The sequence below is a fragment of the Otolemur garnettii genome, unplaced genomic scaffold, assembly GCF_000181295.1.
Source record: "Otolemur garnettii isolate 467f Iridium unplaced genomic scaffold, OtoGar3 scaffold00050, whole genome shotgun sequence".
Lineage (NCBI taxonomy): Eukaryota > Metazoa > Chordata > Mammalia > Primates > Galagidae > Otolemur > Otolemur garnettii.
In genome coordinates this window covers 8,768,150-8,791,809 of record NW_003852445.1, presented here as the reverse complement: position 1 = coordinate 8,791,809, position 23,660 = coordinate 8,768,150, and the positions used below count along the sequence as shown (strand labels likewise).

At 47.4% G+C, this 23,660-nt stretch overlaps 1 protein-coding gene across 1 annotated transcript in view; it reads left to right on the top strand.

The window, feature by feature from the left end:
* EHD4 (EH domain containing 4) overlaps window positions 1-23,446 on the top strand; it is an 80,347-nt gene extending 56,901 nt beyond the window's left edge. The window contains exons 4-6 of the mRNA XM_003791748.3: window positions 4,965-5,377; window positions 13,781-13,945; window positions 21,339-23,446. Of these exons, the coding sequence (XP_003791796.1) occupies window positions 4,965-5,377; window positions 13,781-13,945; window positions 21,339-21,875 (1,115 nt within the window). The 3' untranslated portion in view covers window positions 21,876-23,446. The remainder of the gene's footprint in view (window positions 1-4,964; window positions 5,378-13,780; window positions 13,946-21,338) is intronic.
* Window positions 23,447-23,660: the final 214 nt, after the last annotated feature.

Genomic DNA, 23,660 nt, shown 5'->3' with positions numbered 1-23,660 from the left:
AGGTGCTTAGATACTATTATAAGCCCCATTTTGCAGATGAGAAAATGAGGCACAGAGCCCAAGATCACAGAATTAGTAAGACTAGATCCCAGGCATTCTGGGTCCAAAGCCCAAGCTGTTCACCACCATCTATGTGACCATAAGGAAGACATGGCTCCTGTGGTTAGAGAATGTACAAGGCAACAGGAGAGACCAGTATACCTACCTGGTTTGGTTTGGTTTTGGTTTTTTGAGACAGATTATGTCCCCTGGGTAGAGTGCAATGGCATCACAGCTCACAGCAACCTCAAACTCTTGGGCTTAAGCGACTTCTCTTGCCTCAGCCTCCCACGTAGCTGAGACTACAGGCGCCTGCCACAAGGCCCAGCTATTTTGGTGCTGTTGTTGTTATTGTTGTTGAGCAGGCCAAGGCTGGGCTCGAACCCACCAGCCTCAGTGTGTGTGGCTGGCACCCTACTCACTGAGCTACAAGTGCCAAGCCCACCCACCTGGTTTTAATGCCTTGTAAAATGGTACCATAGAAGCACAGGAAAAGGGCCCTGGGAGCTCAGAAGAGGGAGCAATTGAGTCCTCTTTGGTGGGAGAGGGGAGAAGAAAATCATATAATAATAACAGCCTATATTGGCTGAAAGTTGACTGAGTCTCAACACTGTGTTGTTAAAAGCATTTTCTTGTGTAATCTCTCAACAACCCAGTTTTACAGATAAGAAAATTGGGGCTTGAAGTTAAGTAACATGTAAACTGATTCAAGGTTAGCCCAGGTATTTTGAAGAATGACTAGGATTTAGGCAAGATTTCTAGGTTCTTAACTCTAGGGAAAGGATTTGCCAGGGCCAAGTCCTGGAGCTTTGATTAAATTTAAAGTCCATTTTTTCCATGGATTAAAATCCATCTTTCATGAAATTAAAATTCATGAAATAAGCATATTTCAATTCTGCGTTTCCTCAATTCTGTGATGTACCATCTAACCATCTATTGGTATCTTCCTGAGTAAAAGAAAACTACTTTAAATGTTTTTGTTTTGTTTTCCCAGTCAACAGGAATATAAACGTATCTGTACATTCCCGTGCCTTCCTGTTCAGTTAGGCAGTGGTCCTCAAACATTACTGTGTTGAATCATTTGAGGAGCTTATAAATACAGATCACCAAGCCCAAAGATTCTGATTCAGTGGTCCTGGGAAGAGGCCAGGAAGTCTAAATTTTAGCAAGCCTTTTATTTAATTCAGATACAAGAACAGACGTTGATTATCTGTGGCTTCTAGATCCTTCTGAGTCACTGTTTTCCTTTAACAGACAAACTGAATAACATGTTATTGAGAGTTAGATCAGCTGGGATTTCTGGGTCGGTAGGTAGTTAGTACCTGAGTCCTTTGTGATCTAAGAACTGAGCAGACCTGTTCAGCTTTAAAAGGAAAGAGAATTCTGACACATGCTGTAGACAAATAAACCTGGAGGACGTTGTGCTAAGTGAAATAAGCCCTACACAAAAGGACAATTATTGTACCATCCACTTATATGAAGTACCTAGAGTAATCAGAATCATAGAGACAAAAAGCAGAATAGTGAATGAGCTCTGAGTTTCAGCTGGGGAAGATGAAAAAGTACTGGAGATGGGTGGTGGTGATGGTGGTTGCACGGCACCATGACTAATGCCACCAAACTACGTGCTTTAAATGGTTAAAATGGTGAAATAGTGGTGATAACTGGGGAAGGGGGAATTGAACTGACCAACCTGTCCCGGCTTTGATAATTCTGTACTCTCTTCTGGACACTTGGTGACTTTACTCCTGTGATTGTATTGCCTGATGTGTGACCAGCAGTCCTTTTGCGCCTTCTCAATGATGAAACAAAACACGGTTCTACCTACCCACTTCTTAACCTCATTCATCTCTCATTGTTGCTTTAAAACAAGAAAATGTGGACGTGTAGCCATTCTTCCAGAGATTCGACTGCATTTGTAGTAAACTTATATCTGGAAGCTCTTTACTATATAACTTTTGACTTCACTGTAGCCTTACAATGAAATCTTCTTTAAAAACAGTTAAAATTAACTGTTAGGAGCCCAAATTTAAATATATGTGTTGCTATTGAGGTCAGCCACTCAACCCAGGCAGCCCAGGAAGGAAGAGATACCGTGTCTGCATGGCTGAGTTGGCATGTGCACAGGTGGTGGCAGCTATGTTCCAGCTTCTCTGCCTGGGGACAGCAGCTTTCTTCTGGCACTGACAGAAGCATTCAAGAATATTAAAATGTGGGAGGAAAGATGGTTTCCACTTATGGTTCTTTCTAGCAAGGCAAAGGAGCTAATTCTGGCAAATTTAATCAGAAAAGAAATTTTGAGGAGGAATCAGGCATTCATAGAATTAATAGGCTCAGAAAAGGGGTAGGGGACTCCACCATCATGAACGAATTCTTTTTCCCTGTGTCTTTGCAGTTTTCCTTCAAGGATCAGCTCTCCACTCTGGTGGAAGGAGGTGAATGTCTCATTACAGATCACCTGCCTGTACCCCAACCTGCTAAGGAGTGGGCCAAGGGACTGTCTGCCCCACTCTATGGCCTACAAAGGACACTCCCCTACAAAGGAAGAATATTCCATAAAAAATAACTCCTGTCCACCCCAGCATGTATCCTGGATACAGCATTTTCTTTAATCTTTTTCTGATACCTGGTTCTGGTCACAAAGAAGACTAGGTGAGAGAGTGGTCAGGAAGTGATGAATCCCTCATCCCTACTAGAAAGTCAAGTCCCCAAGCAGGTCCTTCTGTGGGTGCTTCCAAAGTGTCTTCCCGGCACCCGAGGAATGGCTAGTTCTTTCATCCACCGAGGCTCCACGACACGTGATCTGGGGCCATCTAGGGTGCAAGTCCATCTCAGATGACAGTCGCACTTACTGTCACCTTGAGAGGTATTTTGTTCTAGCTTTGCAGGGACAGAAACACAGCCAAATTTTGCCTCTAAATCTTTACATACTATGTGTGACCCATTTGGTGGGCCTTTGTTTTCCTTGGGTCTAAACTGGCTGCTGACAGTGATGAAAACAAACTCCAGCCCATGACACAAGGAACATGGCGTCCACAAGGAACCAGGGAGTGCCACAGTGTGACGGAACAGAGAAGTGAGAAGCATGAACCAGAAGCGTCAAATATGCATGGTGGCATAAACACCACATTTAGGGTAGTAGTTTCCTCTGGGGAGGAAAGTGGGGAGAGGGCTCAGGGAGAGGTGCACAGAGGCTTCAGCATTGCTGAATGTTTTGTTTTTTCTTTACTAAAAATATTAATCTGATTCCATTTGTGTGTTCAGATACTCCTCTCACACCTGTTCTTTAAATGCATGGAAACTTCAATCGTGGACCCCCTTTTTTTTTTGCCAGGGAGATCATTCCCCTCCGATACTCTCTCCCCTGTCTTTGACCCTGCACATCCCTAAGTGGACGTTGGCATCTTTGTATTTGTGCTGTAGGTGTCTCCATAGACTGTTGGTTATTTTGTATTTTAACATTTTACCTGGATGCTATCAGCCGATATATGTCCTTTTGAAACTTATTTTTTTTTACTCTTTTTTTGAGATTACCTGTATTGACAATTAAAGATCTAGTTTATTCTCACCCACTCTTTGGTATTTTGTTACCTAAATAAACTAAACTTGCTTTTTAAAAGTATCTGGAACAAACAAGGCAAAATGTCAAAATTTGTTACAGCTATAGGGTGGGTAGATCAGCATGTGTTATATTACTCTCTAGACTTTTTTGTATGTTTGAAAGTTTTCAAAAATCTAAAGTCACTAGAATGGGAGTCAGGCAAGGTAATATCTCTGTACTATTTGGGCTGGACTGAGACTCTGATTCCACAGCTAATCAGACTGTGATTAAAAGTAAACTTGGTGAGATTGGCCTCCTCTTATGTGCTTTCCGTGGGAATCTGCCTCCCTGGGGAAATGCTGGAAAGTCTTGACCTCGGGCTGAAGAGTGTTTATTTAGCTGCAGGGTTTGGAGTGTGTTGGTAGGTGGCCAAAGCAGGCTAAACAGAATTTGTTGTGGGCCTGGTCATTTAAAAAATAAATTGGCAAAAGACCATTTCACACAATGGTTGCGAGACATAATTTTTTAAAAAATTTATAACATACTTGAACTATAAATAGTCCAAATGCTAAATTGGTCATGACTTCGGCCAGGCCAACCTTTGACCTCAGCCCTCTTGGTTAAGAGATGGCCATTCCTCTCCTCTTATACCTGCCTGGTGCCCATGGGACTGCAGGTGGCCCAAAGTTAGCTTCTCTTCCTTCTCTGTCTCTGGTGCTTTCAAGGATGGGAGACTTTTCTGAACTGAGAGTTTTTTTGTTTTGTTTTGTTTTTTGAGACAGAGCCTCAAGCTGTCCCCCTGGGTAGAGTGCTGTGGCATCCAGCTCACAGCAACCTCCAACTCCTGGGCTCAAACGAGTCTCCTGCCTCAGCCTCTCAAGTAGCTGGGACCACAGGCACCCACCACAACGCCTGGCTATTTTTTGGTTGCAGCCATCATTGTTTGGTGGGCCCAGGCTGGATTCGAACCTGCCACCTTAGGTGTATGTGGCTGGCGCCTTAGCCACTTGAGCCACAGGCTCCGAGCCAGAAGTGAGAGCTTTTGACTGATGGTGTGTGTTTTCACAGAGCCACTGAGTAATTTTGCCACTGATCCAAAAAACTGTACTAGATGAGATAAGAGACTCCTAGGGCTGAGTGAAATTACAGGTGTGGAAGTAAACAATTCTCAAAATGACCAGGGACCCCATTTTATTGCCCACTTCTTCCTGTGGAAAGGCTCACCGGATCCCAGGGTTCACCACGTTTATCCAGCCCTGGGTACCCACTGGAAATGATTTTCGAGTCACCCAGCCTCAACTTCAATTCCTAAGCCCTCCAAGTAAGCATGTCTCCTCCTACCACCATGGGCCACACTGACTGATGTGCCCTTCTCTCCACTCAGGGTATGATTTCTGCCAGGTCCTGCAGTGGTTTGCTGAAAGGGTTGACAGGATCATCCTGCTCTTTGATGCTCATAAACTAGACATCTCAGATGAGTTCTCAGAGGCCATTAAAGCCTTCCGGGGCCAGGACGACAAGATCCGCGTGGTGCTGAACAAGGCGGACCAAGTGGACACACAGCAGCTGATGCGGGTCTACGGGGCCCTCATGTGGTCCCTGGGCAAGGTCATCAACACGCCTGAGGTGCTGCGTGTCTACATCGGCTCCTTCTGGGCACAGCCTCTGCAGAACACGGACAACCGCCGTCTCTTCGAGGCCGAAGCCCAGGACCTCTTCAGAGATATCCAGAGCCTGCCCCAGAAGGCAGCGGTGCGCAAACTCAATGACCTCATCAAGCGAGCCCGGCTGGCCAAGGTAAGCAGGCAACGCCTGGCCACAGCCTTGGGCTGGGAACACCTCTTCCTCCTCCCCAAAGGCAGGTGGAAGATCGGGGGAGGGTCCATCCTAGAAGCCCTAGGGAATGGAGTGATAGTGAGGAACATAGCTGGAGAGTAGGTAGCCCTGTTGACCTTCCAGCTCCTGGCTCTGTGCTTTGGGCAACTGACTTAATTCTCCCAAACCTGCTTTCTGCTCTCAACAGTGGAGCTACTAAGAGCAATTCCCAGGGTGCTCGTGTGGATTCAGGGTGACAGTTTGTCACTGTGACAGGTGCATGGCATAGCTCCTGGTACACAGGGAAGGATCAGTCCAGACACTCACTACCTGGAAGCTGTTGGGGTGCTAGGACAAGGGGAACATGACCAGCCAAACCTGACAGGTCAGCGTGGCACTGAGAGGCCACTACCAGTCACCAAGCCCCTAAAGCACAGAACCCTGTGTCAGTGCAGGATCCAGAGGAGCCCTGGGAGGAGGGTGGTTCAGCCTTACCCCCAGAGTGTGCTTGTTTGGGGTCACACCCAGTGTCCATTCTGGGGTGTATCCTGTGAGCAGGCATACTACAGCTTCTACCTCCCACCCAGTGTATGCCTGGTGGGGTGGGGAGTGGTCTGTGACCTCTCTCTCCCTCAGCATCAGTTCTGTCATATCTCTGAAGAGAAAAGGATACCACTCCTCTCCCTAAAAAGTGATTAACGACGTGTATGTTTCATACTATCACTGTCCTCTAATGCTGGGCATGCCTCCAGAATTTATCTAGTCCCAGTGATTGAAGCTCAAACCTTGCTGATCCTGAGACCCTGGGGGCATTTCCACCAGTGTAAATCCTAGGCCCTGCCCCAGGGCTTTTGATTCAGGCTGTGGATGGACACATGTCCTCGCACACATGTATAAATGCACACACGTGTGCATATACATAAAGCTTCCCAGGTGGTTCTGACAGCCAAGTTCGGAAACCAGACGTCTGTGCTGATCCCTAGTTTTACAAGGACAGACAGGATAAATGATGTCTCCAGGGTCACCTAATCCATTAGTGACAAAGGCAGGACTAAAACCCAGGCCTCCTGGTTCTCAGACCAGCCTTCTGCCTGGGGCTGCCTCCCTTCAGCTAGCATCAGTCCCCAGGCCTGAGTCTCCAGATCCTCTGGCTCTGGTCAGGAAGCAAGGTTAGCTTCCACTCCCTTTGTCTTCTGGGGGCCGAGCACCCACATCCCCTCCCACATTCCTCTTGCCTCACAGTGAGTGGTTTCTGGTCTGGCGCTGGGTCCCAGCAGGTCAGCCTTCTGGTCACCACCACTTTGCTTCACTCAGCCAGCATGTACTCTGCACCCCTGAGAGCTTTGCCTGGTAAAGGGGAGAGGCTCAAAAGCCCCCAATACGGAATGGCAAGCTATACTAATTGAGGTGTGGACACCGTGCTCTGAAGAGGGTGACTGTGGGCCTGGCCAGGAGAGGCAGGGAGGGCTTCAGGGAAGGTGACAGCTGAGAGGGACATGAGCCTTCCACCTTCCTAGCTGCTCCTTAGCAGCCTGCTTCGTGTCCCTGTGCTGACATGTCAGCGAGAACGCCTCCTCCAGCCCCAGTGCCTGCACATGAACTCCCCATCATGCCACTCACGGTGCTTGTGTGAGTCACCCTTCTTTATCCTTTCTTTCTGATGCAAGCAGCTTCTTTCTAGAACTACAAGCCACTTTTTTTCCAGTTCCACAAGGCAGTTGTGCTCACTAGTTTGTAAATCCACTTATGTGCAGCTCTCCTGAGGTGATTTCCTTGCACTTCTGGGCTGATGATTGGTGGCAGGAAGTCTGGTTTTGCCTGTTCGGGGATGAGCCCCCTAGCACGTGATATTTCTCTTCTCCATGTAACCTTCAGGGTACGTGACACTTTACGTAATTTTATAACCAAACTGGTGACTCATCCCATAGCCTTTGTAGTTTTGTATTTTTTTCTTGAGGGACAGCGTCTCACTGCATTGCCCAGGCTGGTCTCGAGTGCCCAGGCTGGTCTCGAGTTCCCAGGCTTAAGCCATCCTCCTACCTCAGTCTCCCAAGTAGCTGGAACTACAGGCATAAGCCACCCTACCTAGCTCTCCTTTGCAGATTATAAGATTTTTTTTTAACCCTTTTTAAATGCTCGTGGACATTTTTACTTTACCAGTCATTGTTGAGGGCCCATTGATTCAAGATACTGCGTATTTAGTCATATATATAAATAAGGAGCAAAAACTTGCTGGCAGTGTCAAGTGCCATACCCATGGAACTTCCCTGCCATCCTTGAGTTAGGCCCTCTGCACAGGCCCACGTGATGTAGGTCTGGAGAGGCACAGAATACCGCTCTGTATTCTGACACCAAATAATGAAAACCCTTGTGTAGATGCAGGGAGTGGGGACAGTCAAACTTGCTGAGCTTACTTATAGGAAAAAAGCTTGTATTTTTTTTTTCTTCCTAAGAATAGTATCTGGCTTGTTCCTTTTAACAAAGGAAAATGTTTGAAGTACGGATATTTGCAGACTGGGCTTCTCAGTGCCAGTTGCCACTGGGACAGTACCATGGAGAAGGAGGGACAGGAAACAGAGTCCCAGCCGGATAAGAAGCAGAATTCAGCACAATGGCCTTGGCCACTAGCTGATGGCATTTATTTTATACCATCTCTAGTTTTATGTTCCATTTATGAACTTGTGTTTTTGAACTCTTTTTAAATGCTTGTGGACATTTTTAATTTACCAGTCATTGCTGAGGGCCCATTGATTCAAGATGCTGCGTATTTAGTTGTATATATAAATAAGGAGCAAAAACTTGGTGGCAATGTAAAGTGCCATACCCATGGAACTTCCCTGCCATCCTTGAGTTAGGCCCTCTGAATAGGCCCACGTAATGTGGGTCTGGAGAGGCACAGAATACCACTCTGTATTCTGATAAGGAGTTAATCTAAGTTTTTCACCTTTGGAGTGTTTATATTTTCTAAAAATTCTTTCATTTTGGTATATTAGTCTTTCTTTCTCTTGATTCATTTTTCCTATTGTGCACCAACAGTGTTCTGGAACTATGCAATTTGCAGTACATGTTATATTGTTTGATCCTGTTGGTAACTACCCAGAGTTTGGTATTATTATCCACATTTCACACATGAGGGAACTGAAACTCAGAAAGATGAAATAACAGCCTTAAGGCTTCACAGCCTGTTAAGTGGCAAAATTTAGATTCAACCCCCCATCATTCTGACTTCTTGGTCTAGAAGGCATTCATCTGTAATCCAGATTTATGACCTTGCTTTCTACATTAATCTGTTTATTCTATAAAATTCTCTGTCTAGGGTGGTGCCTGTGGCTCAGTGAGTAGGGCACCAGCCCCATATATCAGTCCCAGCTACTTGGGAGGCTGTGGCAAGAGAATCACTTGAGGCCAGGAGTTTGAGGTTGCTGTGAGCTGTGACACTCTACCGAGGGTGACATAATGAGACTCTGTCTCAAAAAAAAAAAAGAGAGAGAGAGAGAGAAATTAGACTCATATAAATTTCAAACAATACTCTTTATGGGATAAAAAGAACAAAAGTAAAACGTGAGGCAAGTTCACTGTCAGACGCCACCCTTTGTAAACACGTTGCCCAAGAATAGGGAAGGTTTCCACCCATTTAGAGATCTTTGCTCAACAAAAAAATGAGGCACCATTTGAGGAAGGAATAAGTAAAACTGAGAAAGAAAAGGGAAGGTCAGTGATTTTTAGGTTCATAATAGTTTTGTGACATTTAGTTTCATCTTCAAAACGTGTTCTCCTTAGTCCTGTGATGTGAAGAGCCTGGCTGTCCTGTCTGTCAGACTTGTGCTTGGACAAAGTAAGCATTTCATTTATCACATGGATGTTGGCAGAGGTGTGTGCGAATCATGTCCAGTGGGTGATAATCACCTTAATGCCTCGTCTAGGATGGGGCTTTAAAAATAGCTCAATCGGCAGCCTCGAGCCATTGTGGATGTGTGTGTCAGTGCCTGAGCCCATATATGGAAACCTGTCTCTTTGAAGGTCAACCTCAAATGACTGTGTGGGCCCCCTCAGGTTCCCTTTAAGGCTGTTGAGAATCATATGTGCCATTACTGCCAGTTTGCTCTGAACAGAACAAAGCCCTGCTCAACAAAGAACAGGTCAGCTGCTTTTCTCTGCCTCTAACAGTCTCACACCCTTATTGCCCCCTGAGTTCACCTTTTGGGTCTCTGGTTTAACTGAGTTTTTTATATCATCATAACCATACTTTTTTTTTTTTTTTTGAGACAGCATTTCACTTATTAACCCTTGGTAGCATGCTGTGAAGTCACAGCAACCTCCAACTCTTGAGCTTAAGTGATTCTGTTGCCTCAGCCTCCCAAGTAGCTGGGACTACAGGCACCTGCCACAACGCCAGGCTGTTTTTTGGTTGCAGTTGTCATTGTTGTTTAGAAGGCCCAAGCTAGGTTCAAACCTGCCAGCCTCAGTGTATGTGGCCAGTGCCCTACTCACTGAGCTGTGGGCACCAAGCCCATCCCCTAATTTTAAATGTTCTCTGCAAGTTTCCAGCTAGGCTTATAAAGCTTTAGTTCTCCAATAAGTTGTGTTAAGTTTGCTGATGAGAATGGCACACACTATCCCACTCCGCCTTCCCCAGAGCTGCTGCCCGAAGCTCAGATTCCATCAAGGTTTTTATTCAACCACAAGCACTGGTAGCTTCCTGCACTCCCTGCCTAGGGTTGCCCTCTAAGCCCCCTCCTGATTACATGGCTGTCAGTCATGGAGGTACACACACATCCCCACACACATACACACACACATACACGCTCACTCACGCACACATCACTGGGTACATTAATGGGATTTGTATCAGAGTGTGTGTGAACTTCATATAAATTCATATACATTTAAAGGGGAAGACATCCCTTTCTGCCTGTTGAGTTATTAGCCCTGAGAAATATTGTCATGTTGTCACTTTGGTCCTTTTGATTTGTGCCCACTGATCACCATTAGCTGACTTGGGGCTTTTCTAATTGCTCATGAGAAAGGATGAATCAAACAAGATAAGAACATTCAAAAGCCCCCGTGGCCAGTGTTATATCCTTGTGAATTAAACACTTGGGATCCAAATTCATCCTATTACTATTCAAATATAGACAGTGTATTAATTGTTCGGTGAGGACTAAGTAGCCGGGTGCCTTCTCTGTCATCACCACCCCTCCAGCTGTCGGTTGTTGGCCATTAGTTAATAAGAACAAGTAATGTTTCTACTCTTTCTGGTAGGCAGAGTGCATTTGAATCCTGTGATCTCTTTTATTCTCGCAGCAACACCTCTGAGATGAATGTTGTCATTTCCAGTTTGTGGCTGAGCAAGCTAGACAGGACCCTGGAGTCCTGAGCCTGGTCTTCCAGCACTAGAGCTCCTTCCCCTCTCTTTCCTTCTCTTCTCAATTAGTTCTCTCATTATAAAGAACAAAAGGTCCCAGTATTTCCACCTCCTTCCATGGGGACACCAGAAGGTCTGGCCCCTGGTCCAACATTATTTGGAGAAGTCTTTAACACATAAGGGTAGGAGTGCACTTCTGAAGCTGACCATGGATTTTAGCCATCAGATTGTCCCCTCTGCTCACCAGGCGCCTTTAAAAAATGACAGACAGTCTTTATCCACATTCCTATGCAATGACCTTCAAACACTGCCCAGTGAATGAGGGGCCATCAGCAGTCAAACCCCAGATCAAAACTGTCCAAACGGTTGTTCCACAGGACACACAGTTCACTTTTAATCCACATTTTTAATAACTTTAGTAAGATTTTTAATTCATACTACAGAAAGTAATGAATTCTAGATCAGCAGGAATGAGGCAGGCAAATGCTAGTGCCAGCTCTCTATCTATCTACCTTAAGTAAGTCATAGGAATTCCTAGACCAGATTCAATACTCAACCAATTGGAAAATTACTTTGTAACTTGATAAACTTCCTAAAGTTTCTACACAGGGTCCCTGTATAGAAGCTGACCCTGGGTTGTTATCTTAGGATGCCCCAAGAAGGACAGGAGTGGGGTGGACTTGCAGAGGCAACAGGACATGAGACTTCTACAGAACAGGCCAGCAGAACTTCCTAGAAGTGGAATTTGGGCCCAAGAGCTGCCTGCAGCATGAACAAGGCACCTGAGGGTCATGACTCAGGGAGCACCAGGCTGGTGGAAGGAGGAGGAGTGGAAACTTAGCACACAAGATCTACCCCAAGGTTCATCAGGGCACTGGAAGGCAGGTATCCAGGGGCAGGCCGTGATCCAGTCATCAGCCAGTAAACACCAACAGGTCTAAGGTGAGGGAGCAGGCACCAGTTGGTAGAGAGATGTGGCAGGGGCACATCACCTGAGTGTAGCCCGGGTAAAATAAGCCCTGGACACCAGGGAGAGTCCAGGAACAGGGTGACATCCTCGGGGGTATTGGGGCTGGGTGGGCCATCAGCTGGATTGAGGAGTGGGAATAAGCCTTCCCTAGCAGGGACCTGACACCTGCTTCAGGCCTGGGCTATGGTAGTTATGAGGATCTCAGTGGGAGCCCTCATGTGTGGGAGTCAGAGTAGCTGTGGGGCTTTCTGCTTTGGCTGGGCCTGGCTCCAGAGCTGGGCAGGCCTGGGCACAGACGCAAGAGGTACCCACATGCCCAGTCCAGAGGTCCAGCAAGGCCAAGGCCCAGGAAATGATGTGATGACAGCTGGTGAGCGGCTGTGTCTCCCCAGTTCAGCAAGGCACCTCCCATCCTAGGGGCTCCCACAGCCCCAGCCCTTCTCAACCCCCCAACACACACCAAGCCAGAAATTCACCATCTAAAGCAAAGAAATTTCCAGTTTACCACTCATTCACCAGATCCTCAGAAGAGCAATTAAAGCCCAGAACTCTTATTATAAATAAAGGACTCCCAAGTTGGATTTCTCTAGTTATCTCTAAGAACTTAGAAATATATTAAGTTGTTTTCATCTGGGAAGTAAGTAAACAAGTTTGCTGGTGATGGAAAGGTTTAGAATAATCTCTACAATGGCCAGGCGGCACACAGTGTGTGCTTCTGTTCAGGTGGAAGGCTCTCAGTGCTTGCTCTGAGCGTGTCAGCATTTGCATCCCATGCTTATGTTAGTGTTCAAATCCCAGCAAAATGTTTTTGGCTGTACCCGATACGTATCTGCACACAAAGGTCCTCAGCAGAGCTACAGAATGTATCTGCTCACCCCCTTTATTTAATTTCCATTCTTCCATAAGATTACAGTAGAAGTCTGTTTTCTGTAATAGGATTTTCCATAGCTACATAGTCATTTTCTTTTTGTAGCTACTCTTCTGTTTTTTATCCTTTCTTATTTTAGTTATTTACTTGACTTCTGAATTACTCTGTAGAATTCAAGATACACAAAGAGAACTTTTATAATGAACATTTCATAATCTCCTGAGTGGAAATGTTAAGGAAGGTGTGACACCGGCCAACAGAGCTGTCCCAGGGGGACTCACCCCCCTCGAGTGACAGTCCCCTGGCTACCTCCCCCAACCCTGCCCTGATCAGGGTTTCTGGGGCTTACTCCTCAGGGCATGGAGGCTCCTTGCCCAGAACCTTCTGCCATCCAGCCTCGTTCCAGGCAGCTGGTCTTGTGCAAAAATAACTTTAGTGCCACATGTGGAGATCTCAGGGTCTAAATCAGGCGTCCTCAAACTACGGCCTGCAGGCCACATGGGGCCCACCAAGGACATTTATCCGGCCTGCCAAGTGTTTTTGCTGCCACTGCCTGTCCTGCTTAGTAGCTGACTCGTCCTGGGGCCCGCCGTCTGGCCATCCAACAGTCTGAGGGACAGTGAACTGGCCCCCTGTTTAAAAAGTTTGAGGACCCTGGGCAGCGCCTGTGGCTCAAAGGAGTAGGGCGCTGGCCCCATATGCTGGAGGTGGCGGATTCAAACCTAGCCCCGACCCAAAAAAAAAAAAAAAAAAAAGTTTGAGGACCCCTGGTCTAAACTGTCCACAGGGAGGTTACGGGAATTCTTATTACTCACTGTGCACAGATTTCCATGTAGATCAGCCATTTCTAGCAGCCTCCAGTTTCATTTCCTGGTGTTCCCAGGCACCAGCACTTGTGAAGCTTTTTCTTGGGTCTTCTGATTAATCCCCAGAACTAAGAGCTTTCCCAGCCAGGCCCCACCGGCATCCCTCACTCCTACACAGACACCAGCACTGCCACTCAGAGGTGCAGGAGAACTGTAAGATAGGGTTCCCCCAAGTCTGGCCTATGTTCCAGCCTTCTTAGATGGCTTCATTCCCACGGGAGGAAGGGAGTGATGCCCTTGGTCCTGTGTGTGTTACGATGCATGTAAGATGCCATCTTGCCTGTTCTACATGACACATCCTCACCTGCCCTTTCAGGTACATGCCTACATCATCAGCCACCTGAAGAAGGAGATGCCAAGTGTATTTGGAAAGGAAAACAAGAAGAGAGAGCTTATCAGCAGGTTACCAGAAATCTACATTCAGCTACAACGAGAATACCAGATTTCTGCAGGAGACTTCCCTGAAGTCAAGGCGATGCAGGTAATGGGCACCTATTGCAAAATCGTGGGCAGAGGGTGGGGATGCCGTGTCATAGGGTCTGGCTACTTGCTGGGAACACATGAGAGGCTTGTGGTTTAGGGTTAAGGAGAATACAATGAACTCATCTTCCTAGTGGTGATCTATAATAGCAGGCTATGAATAAAGCAGAAATAGCCTGCCTTCTGAAATGCAGGAGTCAGAGGACATGTAGCAAAAGGTAAATGAAATGACGCTCACATGAAAAAATCAGACGAGCACCCCTCTTAGACTGCACTCCAGAAGGATGGTTTGATGGTGAGGGGGACACCTGTTTTTCAGAATTCTCTCACCTTAAGGGAATCAAAGCTGGGAGTGGCCTTGAAGGTCACCGTGGGCAGCCTCCTCCAGCCCCGCCTGGCCCTGCCCTGCACTTAGGATTAAGTGCTCAAGTGGCCTTGCTGCTGAAGGCTCAAGGGCTCCCTTGGGGCCGTAGGGCTCTATGGACATGGCTGGACTGCACTGGACACAGTGAGGATTTTGCTTAAAGTATGGCATTGGGCAGCCTTTGGTCTGATTTCAGGGCCTCTCTTGAGTTGTGTCCTGGCAGCCCCCGCTGAATGTAAATGGGTGCTACGTTCAGCCAGCCCTGGGCTGAGCAGTGTGTCCACCACCCTGTGCTGATGTTAGATGAGCATGTCCTCCCGAACAAGGTCCCCATCTGCCTTCTGGGTTGTCCTCACAGAGCCAGGCTGACCATCTTCTTGTCCAATACCAAAACCCGTCTTTATGGGGAGCCATAGTTCTCTGTAAAGTGACGCAAACTCAGATGCCTACAGCATCTACACCAACTGATGACGTGAACAAGTAAAACAGGCCAGGTGGGAGAAACCGTGTCACCCTCTCTGGCTGTCTTTTGTCTTTCCACATTTCATAGAAAGGTGAGTTCTAAGAAGTGTCTCACAAGGAGGCCGTGAGTCTGCAGGTGCAATGAGAATTTGTCAGGGCTCCCACGTGGGACCAGCGTAGAGAGCTCAGAATTCCTGGTCAGTCCCTCGGGTGATACCCTATAGGCCTGCCTCAGTCAAAAGAAACGAGAAATCTGCATTTCTAAAATTACCTGGTTTTCAAATTTTGGCTCAAACTTTCCAAAAATACTACATAGGTCGAACAAAGCCCACTTGCATACTGCACACGCTGAGACCACTGGTTACTATCTCCTGCCACAGAGTGATGGCTCTAAAGTCACACAGCCTAAAAACTGCAGGCAGGTGCATCTGGAGGCAGGAGGAGGAGAAAGCAGGAAGAAGGGATGATCAGGCAGTGGAGGTGAGGGTCAGCAGGCAGCCAGAGGGGAAGCTTTGACACTAACTCAGCGGTAGCTTATTCTTACTGTTTTGATGACAGCTCTTGATGCCAGAATTAAAGGTGAGTATGCCTGGTATATACATGATTTAGCTATATTTATTTAAGAATATAAACAGAAATGTATTTTTTTCTTCCAGCAGTGACATAGGCATTCCTGGCCAGGTGTGGTGGCACTGTAATCCCAGGGAGGCCAAGGCGAGAGACTCACTTGAGCTCAAGAGTTCTATAAGAAAAAGAAAAACTGGGCAGCACCTGTGGCTCAGTGGGGAGGGCGCTGGCCCCATATACCGAGGGTGGCGGGTTCAAACCCAGCCCCAGCCTAACTGCAACAAAAAAAATAGCTGGGTATTTTGGCAGGCGCCTGTAGGCCCAGCTACTCGGGAGGCTGAGGCAAGAGAATCACCTAAGCCCAGGAGAAGGAGGTTGCTGTGAACTGTGTGACACCATGGCACTCTACCAAGGGCGATAGAGTGAGACTCTATTTCTACAAAAAAAAAAGAAAAATTAACCAGGCACTATGGCAGGTGCCTGTAGTCCCAGCTATTCAGGAGGCTGAGGCAGGAGGATCACTTGAGCCTAGGAGTTTGAGGTTGCTGTGAGCTAGGTTGGGACCACAGCACTGTAGCCTGGGAAACAGTGAGAGTCTGTCTTAAAAGGGGATAAATAGGGCTAAAAAAAAAAAAAAGCTCCACACCAGTAGCTCAGTGAGTAGGGCACCAACCACATATACCAAGGCTGGAGGGTTCCAGCCCAGCCCAGGCCTGCTAAACAACAATGAGAACTGCAAAAAAATAGCCAGGTGTTGTGGCAGGCACCTGTAGTCCTAGCTACTCAGGAGGCTGAGGTAAGAGAGTTGCTTAAGCCCATGAGTTTGAGGTTGCTATGAACTGTGACACTACAGCACTCTACTAAGGGCAACATAGTAAGACTCTGTCTCAAAAAAAAAAAAAAAGTGTCAGCTCTGTGCCTATAGCTCAAGCGGCTAAGGCACCAGCAACGTACACCAGAGCTGGCAGGTTCACATCCAGCCTGAGCCTGTCAAACAACAATGACAACTACAACCAAAAAATAGCTTGGTGTGGGTGGTGCCTGTGGCTCATAGGAGTAGGGTGCTGGCCCCATATGCGGGAGGTGGTGGGTTCAAACCCAGCCCCAGCCAAAACTGAAAAAAAAAAAAATAGCCAGGTGTTGTGGCGGGTGCCTGTAGTCCCAGCTACTTGGGGACTGGGGATTCAAGAGAATCACTTGAGCCCAGGAGTTGGAGGTTGCTGTGACCTGTGATACCATGGCACTCTACTGAGGGCAGCAGCTTGAGGCTCTGTCCCAAAAAAAAAAAAAAAGGGGCGGGGGGGGGGGGGATAAATAGAGCTAAAGGTATTTAGAAAAGAAATAACTGGAGAGAGAATTTGGATCCCACAGCTGAGCTGGCAGCATCTCAACAGCAGAGGGCAGCAGAGTCAGCCCCCTTCTGCTCAGACCTTTGTATGATTTGAAAACTGATCCTGGACAATGTTGGCCATGAGTGGGCAGGGGATAGCCTAGCTGGGGACTGGGCTGGGAACTGACCTTTGTCTCTTTGAGAGGAAGCAGTGCCAGGATCCTGGGCGTGGTGGATACAATTGCTGATGGGCAAATCTGTAAATTCCCCAGTGTGTATTTATTACAATAAAAAGAACTGTTTTGGCTCCACCCTGGGGTAAGGCAGTGATGACAAGAGCTTAACAGGTACCCCCGCTCCCTGGTCAGGCCTGTGGTGGACCACGGGGACATGAGTGGAGGATTTACTTCCTATTACCCTCCAGAGCAGGAACACCTGCTGCTAATACATGGCCATTCCCCCTTGCTGGTTTTCAGATGTTTGCAGTCTGAATCCATGTCCCTTAGGCTGGTGGGAGGTTTGAGTGGGCATCACCTCCTTCTGCAGGGCCAAACACAGGGCTGTGTGTGCTCCAAGCATAGAAAATGTTTTCTCACTCATGAGACAATAAGGTCAGTGTCCGTGCACCGAGGGAATCCCGTGGGGGAGGCCTGCCCTCCACCTGCTTGGCATCCTCTTTTCAGTCCCCATGACTATCTGAGACATTGGCAGCAGGAGCCTAAAGTGCAGGCTGATGTGGATGTGCCATGCTGGTGACTGTGATCTGTCAGTGAGGATGAAGGACACAGAAACCAGAACTCACCTTAGAACCCAGGCCTGCACCACCTCACTGCTCTGAGCTGAGCACAGGCCATGTACTGGGTTTCAGGCCAGCTCCACATGGTGTGATGGCCTCAGAGTTTGCTGCCTGAGAAAGTGTTGGGAGCCCTTCTCTAAGGGTATATCAGCCTGTTTTGTTGTCAGCCCTGTCCCACCACTGTCTAAAGTTCAGGGCTTCACTTCCAAATATCAGCACAGAATTCCTGCCCTGCCATACGCCCTAGAGACCACAACGTGGACTCTCTGTTGGAAATAACCTACACTTCCAACCACAGGGACAGGGTAAATAAATAACTGTGTAGCACAGCTGTACAGTTCAGTATTATGCAGCTAGTAAGGTTTTGGGCTCACACCTGTAATCCTAGCACTCTGGGAGGCTGACGTGGGTGGATCACCTGAGCTCAGGAATTTGAGACCAGCCAGAGCAAGACTGAGACCCTATCTCTAATAAAATTAGAAAAACTAGTCAGGCATTGTGGCAGGTGCCTGTACTCCCAGCTCCTTGGAGTCTGAGACAGGAGGATCACTTGAGCCCAGGAGTTTGAGGTTGCAGTGAGCTATGATTGAGCCACTGCATTCTAGCCTGGACAAATGAGTGAGACTATCTCAAGTAAAATAAATAAATAAATAAATATCACAGAAAAATGTGACACATTGTTTTTTAAAAACACAGGTTGTTTAACTGTGGTATTATTTCAGTTAAAGAGTGTGTGTGTGTGATGAAACTAATTTAAACCTTTTTATATGAAAGCTATAACCAAATAGCCTAAGAATAAGGGGAGGGGGGAGGGAGAAGGGAGGGGGGAATGGGTGGAGGGAGGGGGTTTGGAGGGATTACTTCTGAGGTTTACCTTATAGGGGTACAGGTGGATCTTTCTAGGAGCAGAATGTGAATGTTTTGAAGCAATGACTGAGAAAATGACATGAAGGCTGTGTTGACCAGTTTGATGGAAGTGTTTCGGATTGCATGTGGAGACTCCACACTGTACCCCAGGGGTGCATTGATGTGCATAGTTACCATTCAATGAAAAAAAAAGAAAAAAAAAAAGAGTGTGTGTGTGTGTAAAATTGGCTAGAAAAGTATGCCCAAGGAGCAAGCAGAGGTTAGTTATTGCTGGGTTATGGGATTATAAGTTATTTTTCATTTTTATTTTTGCCTACCAGTTTTTTCTCAATTTGGGGTTTTTTACCCCCAATACCCTGTTACATTGTTTTTGTCCAAAATATTCAGATTCTTTTCCTCAAGAATCTCCCTGCCTCTGGCTCGGTGCCTGTGGCTAAAGTGGCTAAGGCGCCAGCCACATACACCTAAAGTGGTGGGTTCAAATCCAGCCTGGGCCCGCCAAAACAACAACGATGGCTGCAACCAAAAAATGGCCGGATGTTGTGGCAGGCGCCTGTGGTCCCAGCTACTTGGGAGGCAGAGGCAGGAGACTCGCTTGAGCCCAGAAGTTGGAGGTTGCTGTGAGCTGTGATGCCATGGCACTCTACCCAGGGGGGATAGCTTGAGGCTCTGTCTCAAAAAAAAAAAAAAAAAGAATCTCCTTGCCTCATCTCCAGAAAATTGAATGGCCTGTCTTTGGCCACTGTTAGAATTGTCAGTAAACAGTCCACATAAAAACTATTATACCTAGGATATTTCTGAAGCATGGCGCGGTGGTTCACACCTCTAATCCCAGCACTTGGGAGGCTGAGGCGGGTGTATTGCCTGAGCTCATAGGTTCGAGACCTGGGATATTTCTGCATGTATTTGGTAAAATTGCCATTGAAAACATTTTTCATTAGATTTGAAGCCCCTCATGTAAAGCCCTAGATAACTCTCACAGTTCAGGGCCAGAAAGTTTCTCTCTTGGAATGAACAGGTTTCTTTCTTTCCTTGGGCGGTGAGGGCTGTGTATAGCAATGAGATAGTGAATGTCCCTAGGGACACCCCTAATCTGTGCTTACAGGGAGTCATTTTCTAACCTTAGCCATCTGCTATGATGTCTCCCTTCCTCTCCCTTTTAATGACCTAGTTTTCCATGCTACATAATGTTGAACTATATAGTACAGCCATTCGTTTACCCTGGCCCTATAGGTGGACATGTAGGTTCTTTCCAATGGAGAGGCCACATTGTGCTCTCTAGGGCATGTGGCAGGGCAGGAATTCTACATGGATATTTGGAAGTGAAGCCATGAACTTCAGATGGTGGTGGGACAGAGCTGACAGCTAAACAGGCTGACATACCCCCACACCACAGATAGAAATACGACTTTTTTTTTTAGTTACCCTCAGTAGAGTGCTATAACATCACAGCTCACAGCAACCTCCAACTCCTGGGCTCAAGCGAGTCTCCTGCCTCAGCCTCTCAAGTAGCTGGAACTATAGGCTCCTGCCACAATGACTGGCTATTTTTTGGTTGTAGTTGTTGTTGTTTAGCTGGCCCAGGCCTGGGCTTGAACCTAGGTTTAGCTCGGTATATATGGCCAGCACCTACTCACTGAGCTACAGGCGCCAAGTCGAAATATGACTTTCTTATATACAGTATTATCCTTTTCTCCCTGTAAGTTAAGTCCTTTTTAAATTTTTTATTTTATTTTTCTTTCTAGTCATTGACTTAAAGCTTAAGGTTAAGTCCTTTTCAAAAGCAGGTGGGAACTAAATAGCTGGCATGTCTGTCCTTCCTTTATAACCTAAGCTCCTTTAAAGCAGGAACTGTGGCTTTTCATATGTATATCACCAGGCCCTAGAACAGGGTCTGATGCATAGCAAATGATCAGTAAAAGTAGAGTGGGTGGACAGATGGGTGGACAAAGGAAAGATGGATGGACGGATGGGTAAACAAGGAGAACCAAGGTAGGAAGGGCTATTTCTAGAGCACCATCCACACAGCCACTGTGGCATCCTGTCCCTCCTGGCCAGCAGTTGCGGTTTCCTTCTGCTGCTCTATTTGCTGACGGCTCACTTCTCCTATGAGGTGGAGCTGAAACTCCTGACCTGGCCAGTGGTCCTCAGCCCTGCTGGCTGGGTTCATAGACTTCTCCTCCCAGCCCTTCTTCTCGCCTTCCTCCTAGTTTCTACTTTTACTTATTTGTCCATATTTTTGAAATCACAGCTGATTAGTGGTGATTACTCTGTATCTGCAGGTTCTGCATGGCCCTGGCTAAATAGGTGCTTGGGGTAGTAAGGTAGCTCCCGTGAATCTGGGCAGGCCATGCCTTGGTAGGGCTGTTCCTACAGGGTCCTACCTGAGTAGCCTCCTGGGCTCATTCAGAAGAGGTTAGAGCCAGTGAAAACGTGCCCTAAACCACATTTTTAGCTGATCTAAAAACCAAGTCTTTAATTAATTGTTTTACCTAGATGTCATCCTTCAGTCACAGCTCCGTGTTCCAGTATGGAAATCGTTAGGAGCCAGGGGCTCTAGTCTCGACCCCACCAGGATGCCCCATGCAGCTATCTGTAAAATCAGGTTCAATACCTGCCCTTCCTCACTCCCCAATCATTGCAAAGATCAAGTGAAGTGTGTAGTAAAGTCACTTACAAAGAAAGTACTAATTTTCTAGAACATTTGAAAAGATAGGTGAAAGAGGGTTTCTCAGAGTCCTGGGGGTTGCTGTCACTTGTACGACTACCAGCAGAGATTGGCTACTGCAGAAAAAGCCATGTTACCTCCCATGCAACTTGTTTCTTGTTCCAAACAATTACTCCTATATCTAATGAGTCTGGATATGGGAACCCCCCCCACACACACAGGGTTGTGGAGGAGCATGGTGTGATGTCTGCGCTCAGGCAGGAATCATCTCCCCGGCTGTCCCTGCCCATTCCCGCCTGAAGTGAGAGCACTGACCGAGCCTGTGGTTTATCTCCTGCAGGAACAGCTTGAGAACTACGACTTCACCAAATTCCACTCGCTGAAACCCAAGCTCATCGAGGCCGTAGACAACATGCTGAGCAGCAAGATCTCATCCCTGATGAGCCTCATCAGCCAGGAGGAGACAAGCATGCCCACGCAGCTCGTCCAGGGCGGAGCCTTTGAAGGCACCTCTGAGGGCCCCTTCAACCAGGGCTATGGGGAGGGTGCCAAGGAGGGCGCCGACGAGGAGGAGTGGGTCGTGGCCAAAGACAAGCCTGCCTACGATGAGCTCTTCTATGCTCTGTCACCTGTCAACGGCAAGATATCGGGCGTCAATGCCAAGAAGGAGATGGTGACCTCCAAGCTGCCCAACAGCGTTCTGGGCAAGATCTGGAAGCTGGCTGACTGTGACTGCGATGGCATGCTGGATGAGGAGGAGTTCGCGCTGGCCAAACACCTCATCAAGATCAAGCTCGATGGCTACGAGCTGCCCAACAGCCTGCCCCCCCACCTTGTGCCCCCCTCTCACAGGAAGTCCCTGCTGAAGGATGACTAAGATGCAGGCTGAAGGCGGGCCACAGCAGGGGAGTCAGGGGACCTGGGCTTGAGGCCTGCTCTGCCACTGACTCATTGAAGGACCTTGAGCAAGGCACTGCCCACTCTGTGCCTCGGTTTCCCCATCTGTAGAATGGGGAGGACAGACACTGGACACTAGATGAGGTCTTTTCACTTTCGGAATTCCCATGAGTTTCTATTAAAATGTTGGGGGAGGGGGGGTGCCAAGGAAGGATAAGGAGATTGAAGGGTTGAGAAGAAAGGGAAATTGTCCAGAGAGTACTTGGCAGCCTGGAGAAACACATAGAGATGGGCTTGGTGGACTCCCAGGAACCTTGGGGGACTAGGCTGGGGCTTGCCAGGAGTAGCTGGGTCTTTGGGGCTGCCTGGGCTGCTTGTCATCATGAATGACCTCCGGAGCACCTGTCCATTCCTCAGAGGGCACCAGGAGGCAGCAAAGACTATCTTAATTTATTTTGTTTTCTTCTATATTTAGAGTGGGAAAAAAATAGAGCAGAGTTTCGGCTCTCTCCAGACTGTCTACCAAAGAGAAGAAGACTGATGTCCCCGGGTGTGGGAGGAGGATGCATTGTGTCTGAGCACCCCATCCCTTTGGCAGGCCCCAGCAGAGAGGGCAACCGAGCCCCGGGGCCCCTCTTTCCCGGCACCCTGCTGACCAGATCACCAGCCCTCCCAGACCTTCCTTCTGCGGCCTTCCCAGTAAAGCTGTATTTTATTAGGAATTTGGACCTCAACAACCATTAACCCCGGCAAGACTTCCAGTTTGCATTTCAAGTCATGTTGCAATCTGGAAGGAAAAGAGGGGGTTCTCCTTAGTGGCCCTGTTCCTAACCGTTAAATGTCTCCAAACCACCTTGGTTGAAGACAGGATTTAAATTCAGTGAAAACCTGTCTTGCTGTGTGCAGTGTCCCAGGCTCTGTGGACACAGGTGAATGAGAGACCAGCCTTGTCCTGGGCTGGTGACTACATGAGATCAGTCTGCCAGAGTTAGACATTGGTTTTGTGAAAACAGGCATTTATGATGTCCAGTGATGTTTTTTCCCCTCTACAAGATAAAAACCTTTATATAGAAACAAAGTGGAATCTTACATATAAAACCCTTTCCTTCAGGGATTTGGGCACTTAATACCTTTGTGTTGGCTCTGAGTGTTCTTTCCCCCAAATCCCCCGAGTAAACCTCCCCGGACCTCTTGTTCAGATGCCGGTGTCAGGAGAAGGTGGTTCGTTCTTACCACCACCCTCCTCTGTGGGTACCAGCAGAGGGAGGCAGGTGCCTTTCAACATTATTATTTATGCAATAGAGACACAAAATAGCAACGGGTACAAGGCGTGGGGCCCTGCTGGCACCAGAAATGAATGAAATCAGAACAGTCCCACTGAACCTTCCAAAAACCATACAATGATTTTTTTGACACCTGCCTCTGGTAACATCAAGGCCAGAGATGAAGATTTAAGAGCAAATATATATGTATTGATGTAGGGAAGCATTTAGGTCCAGATGCCAACCCTCATACTCCCAGTTTACTTTCTAAATAGTTTTTATTTTATTAACTTTTTTTTTTTTTTGAGACAGTCTCACCATGTCACCCTTGGTAGAGTGCCGCAGCATCATAACTCAGCAACCTCAAACTCCTGGGCTCAAGCAGTTCTCTTGTCTCAGCCTCCCAGGTAGCTGGGACTACCGGTGCCTGCCACAACGCCTGGCTATTCTTTTTGTTGCAGATGTCTAGCTGGCCCAGGCCGGGTTCAAACCTGCCACCCTCG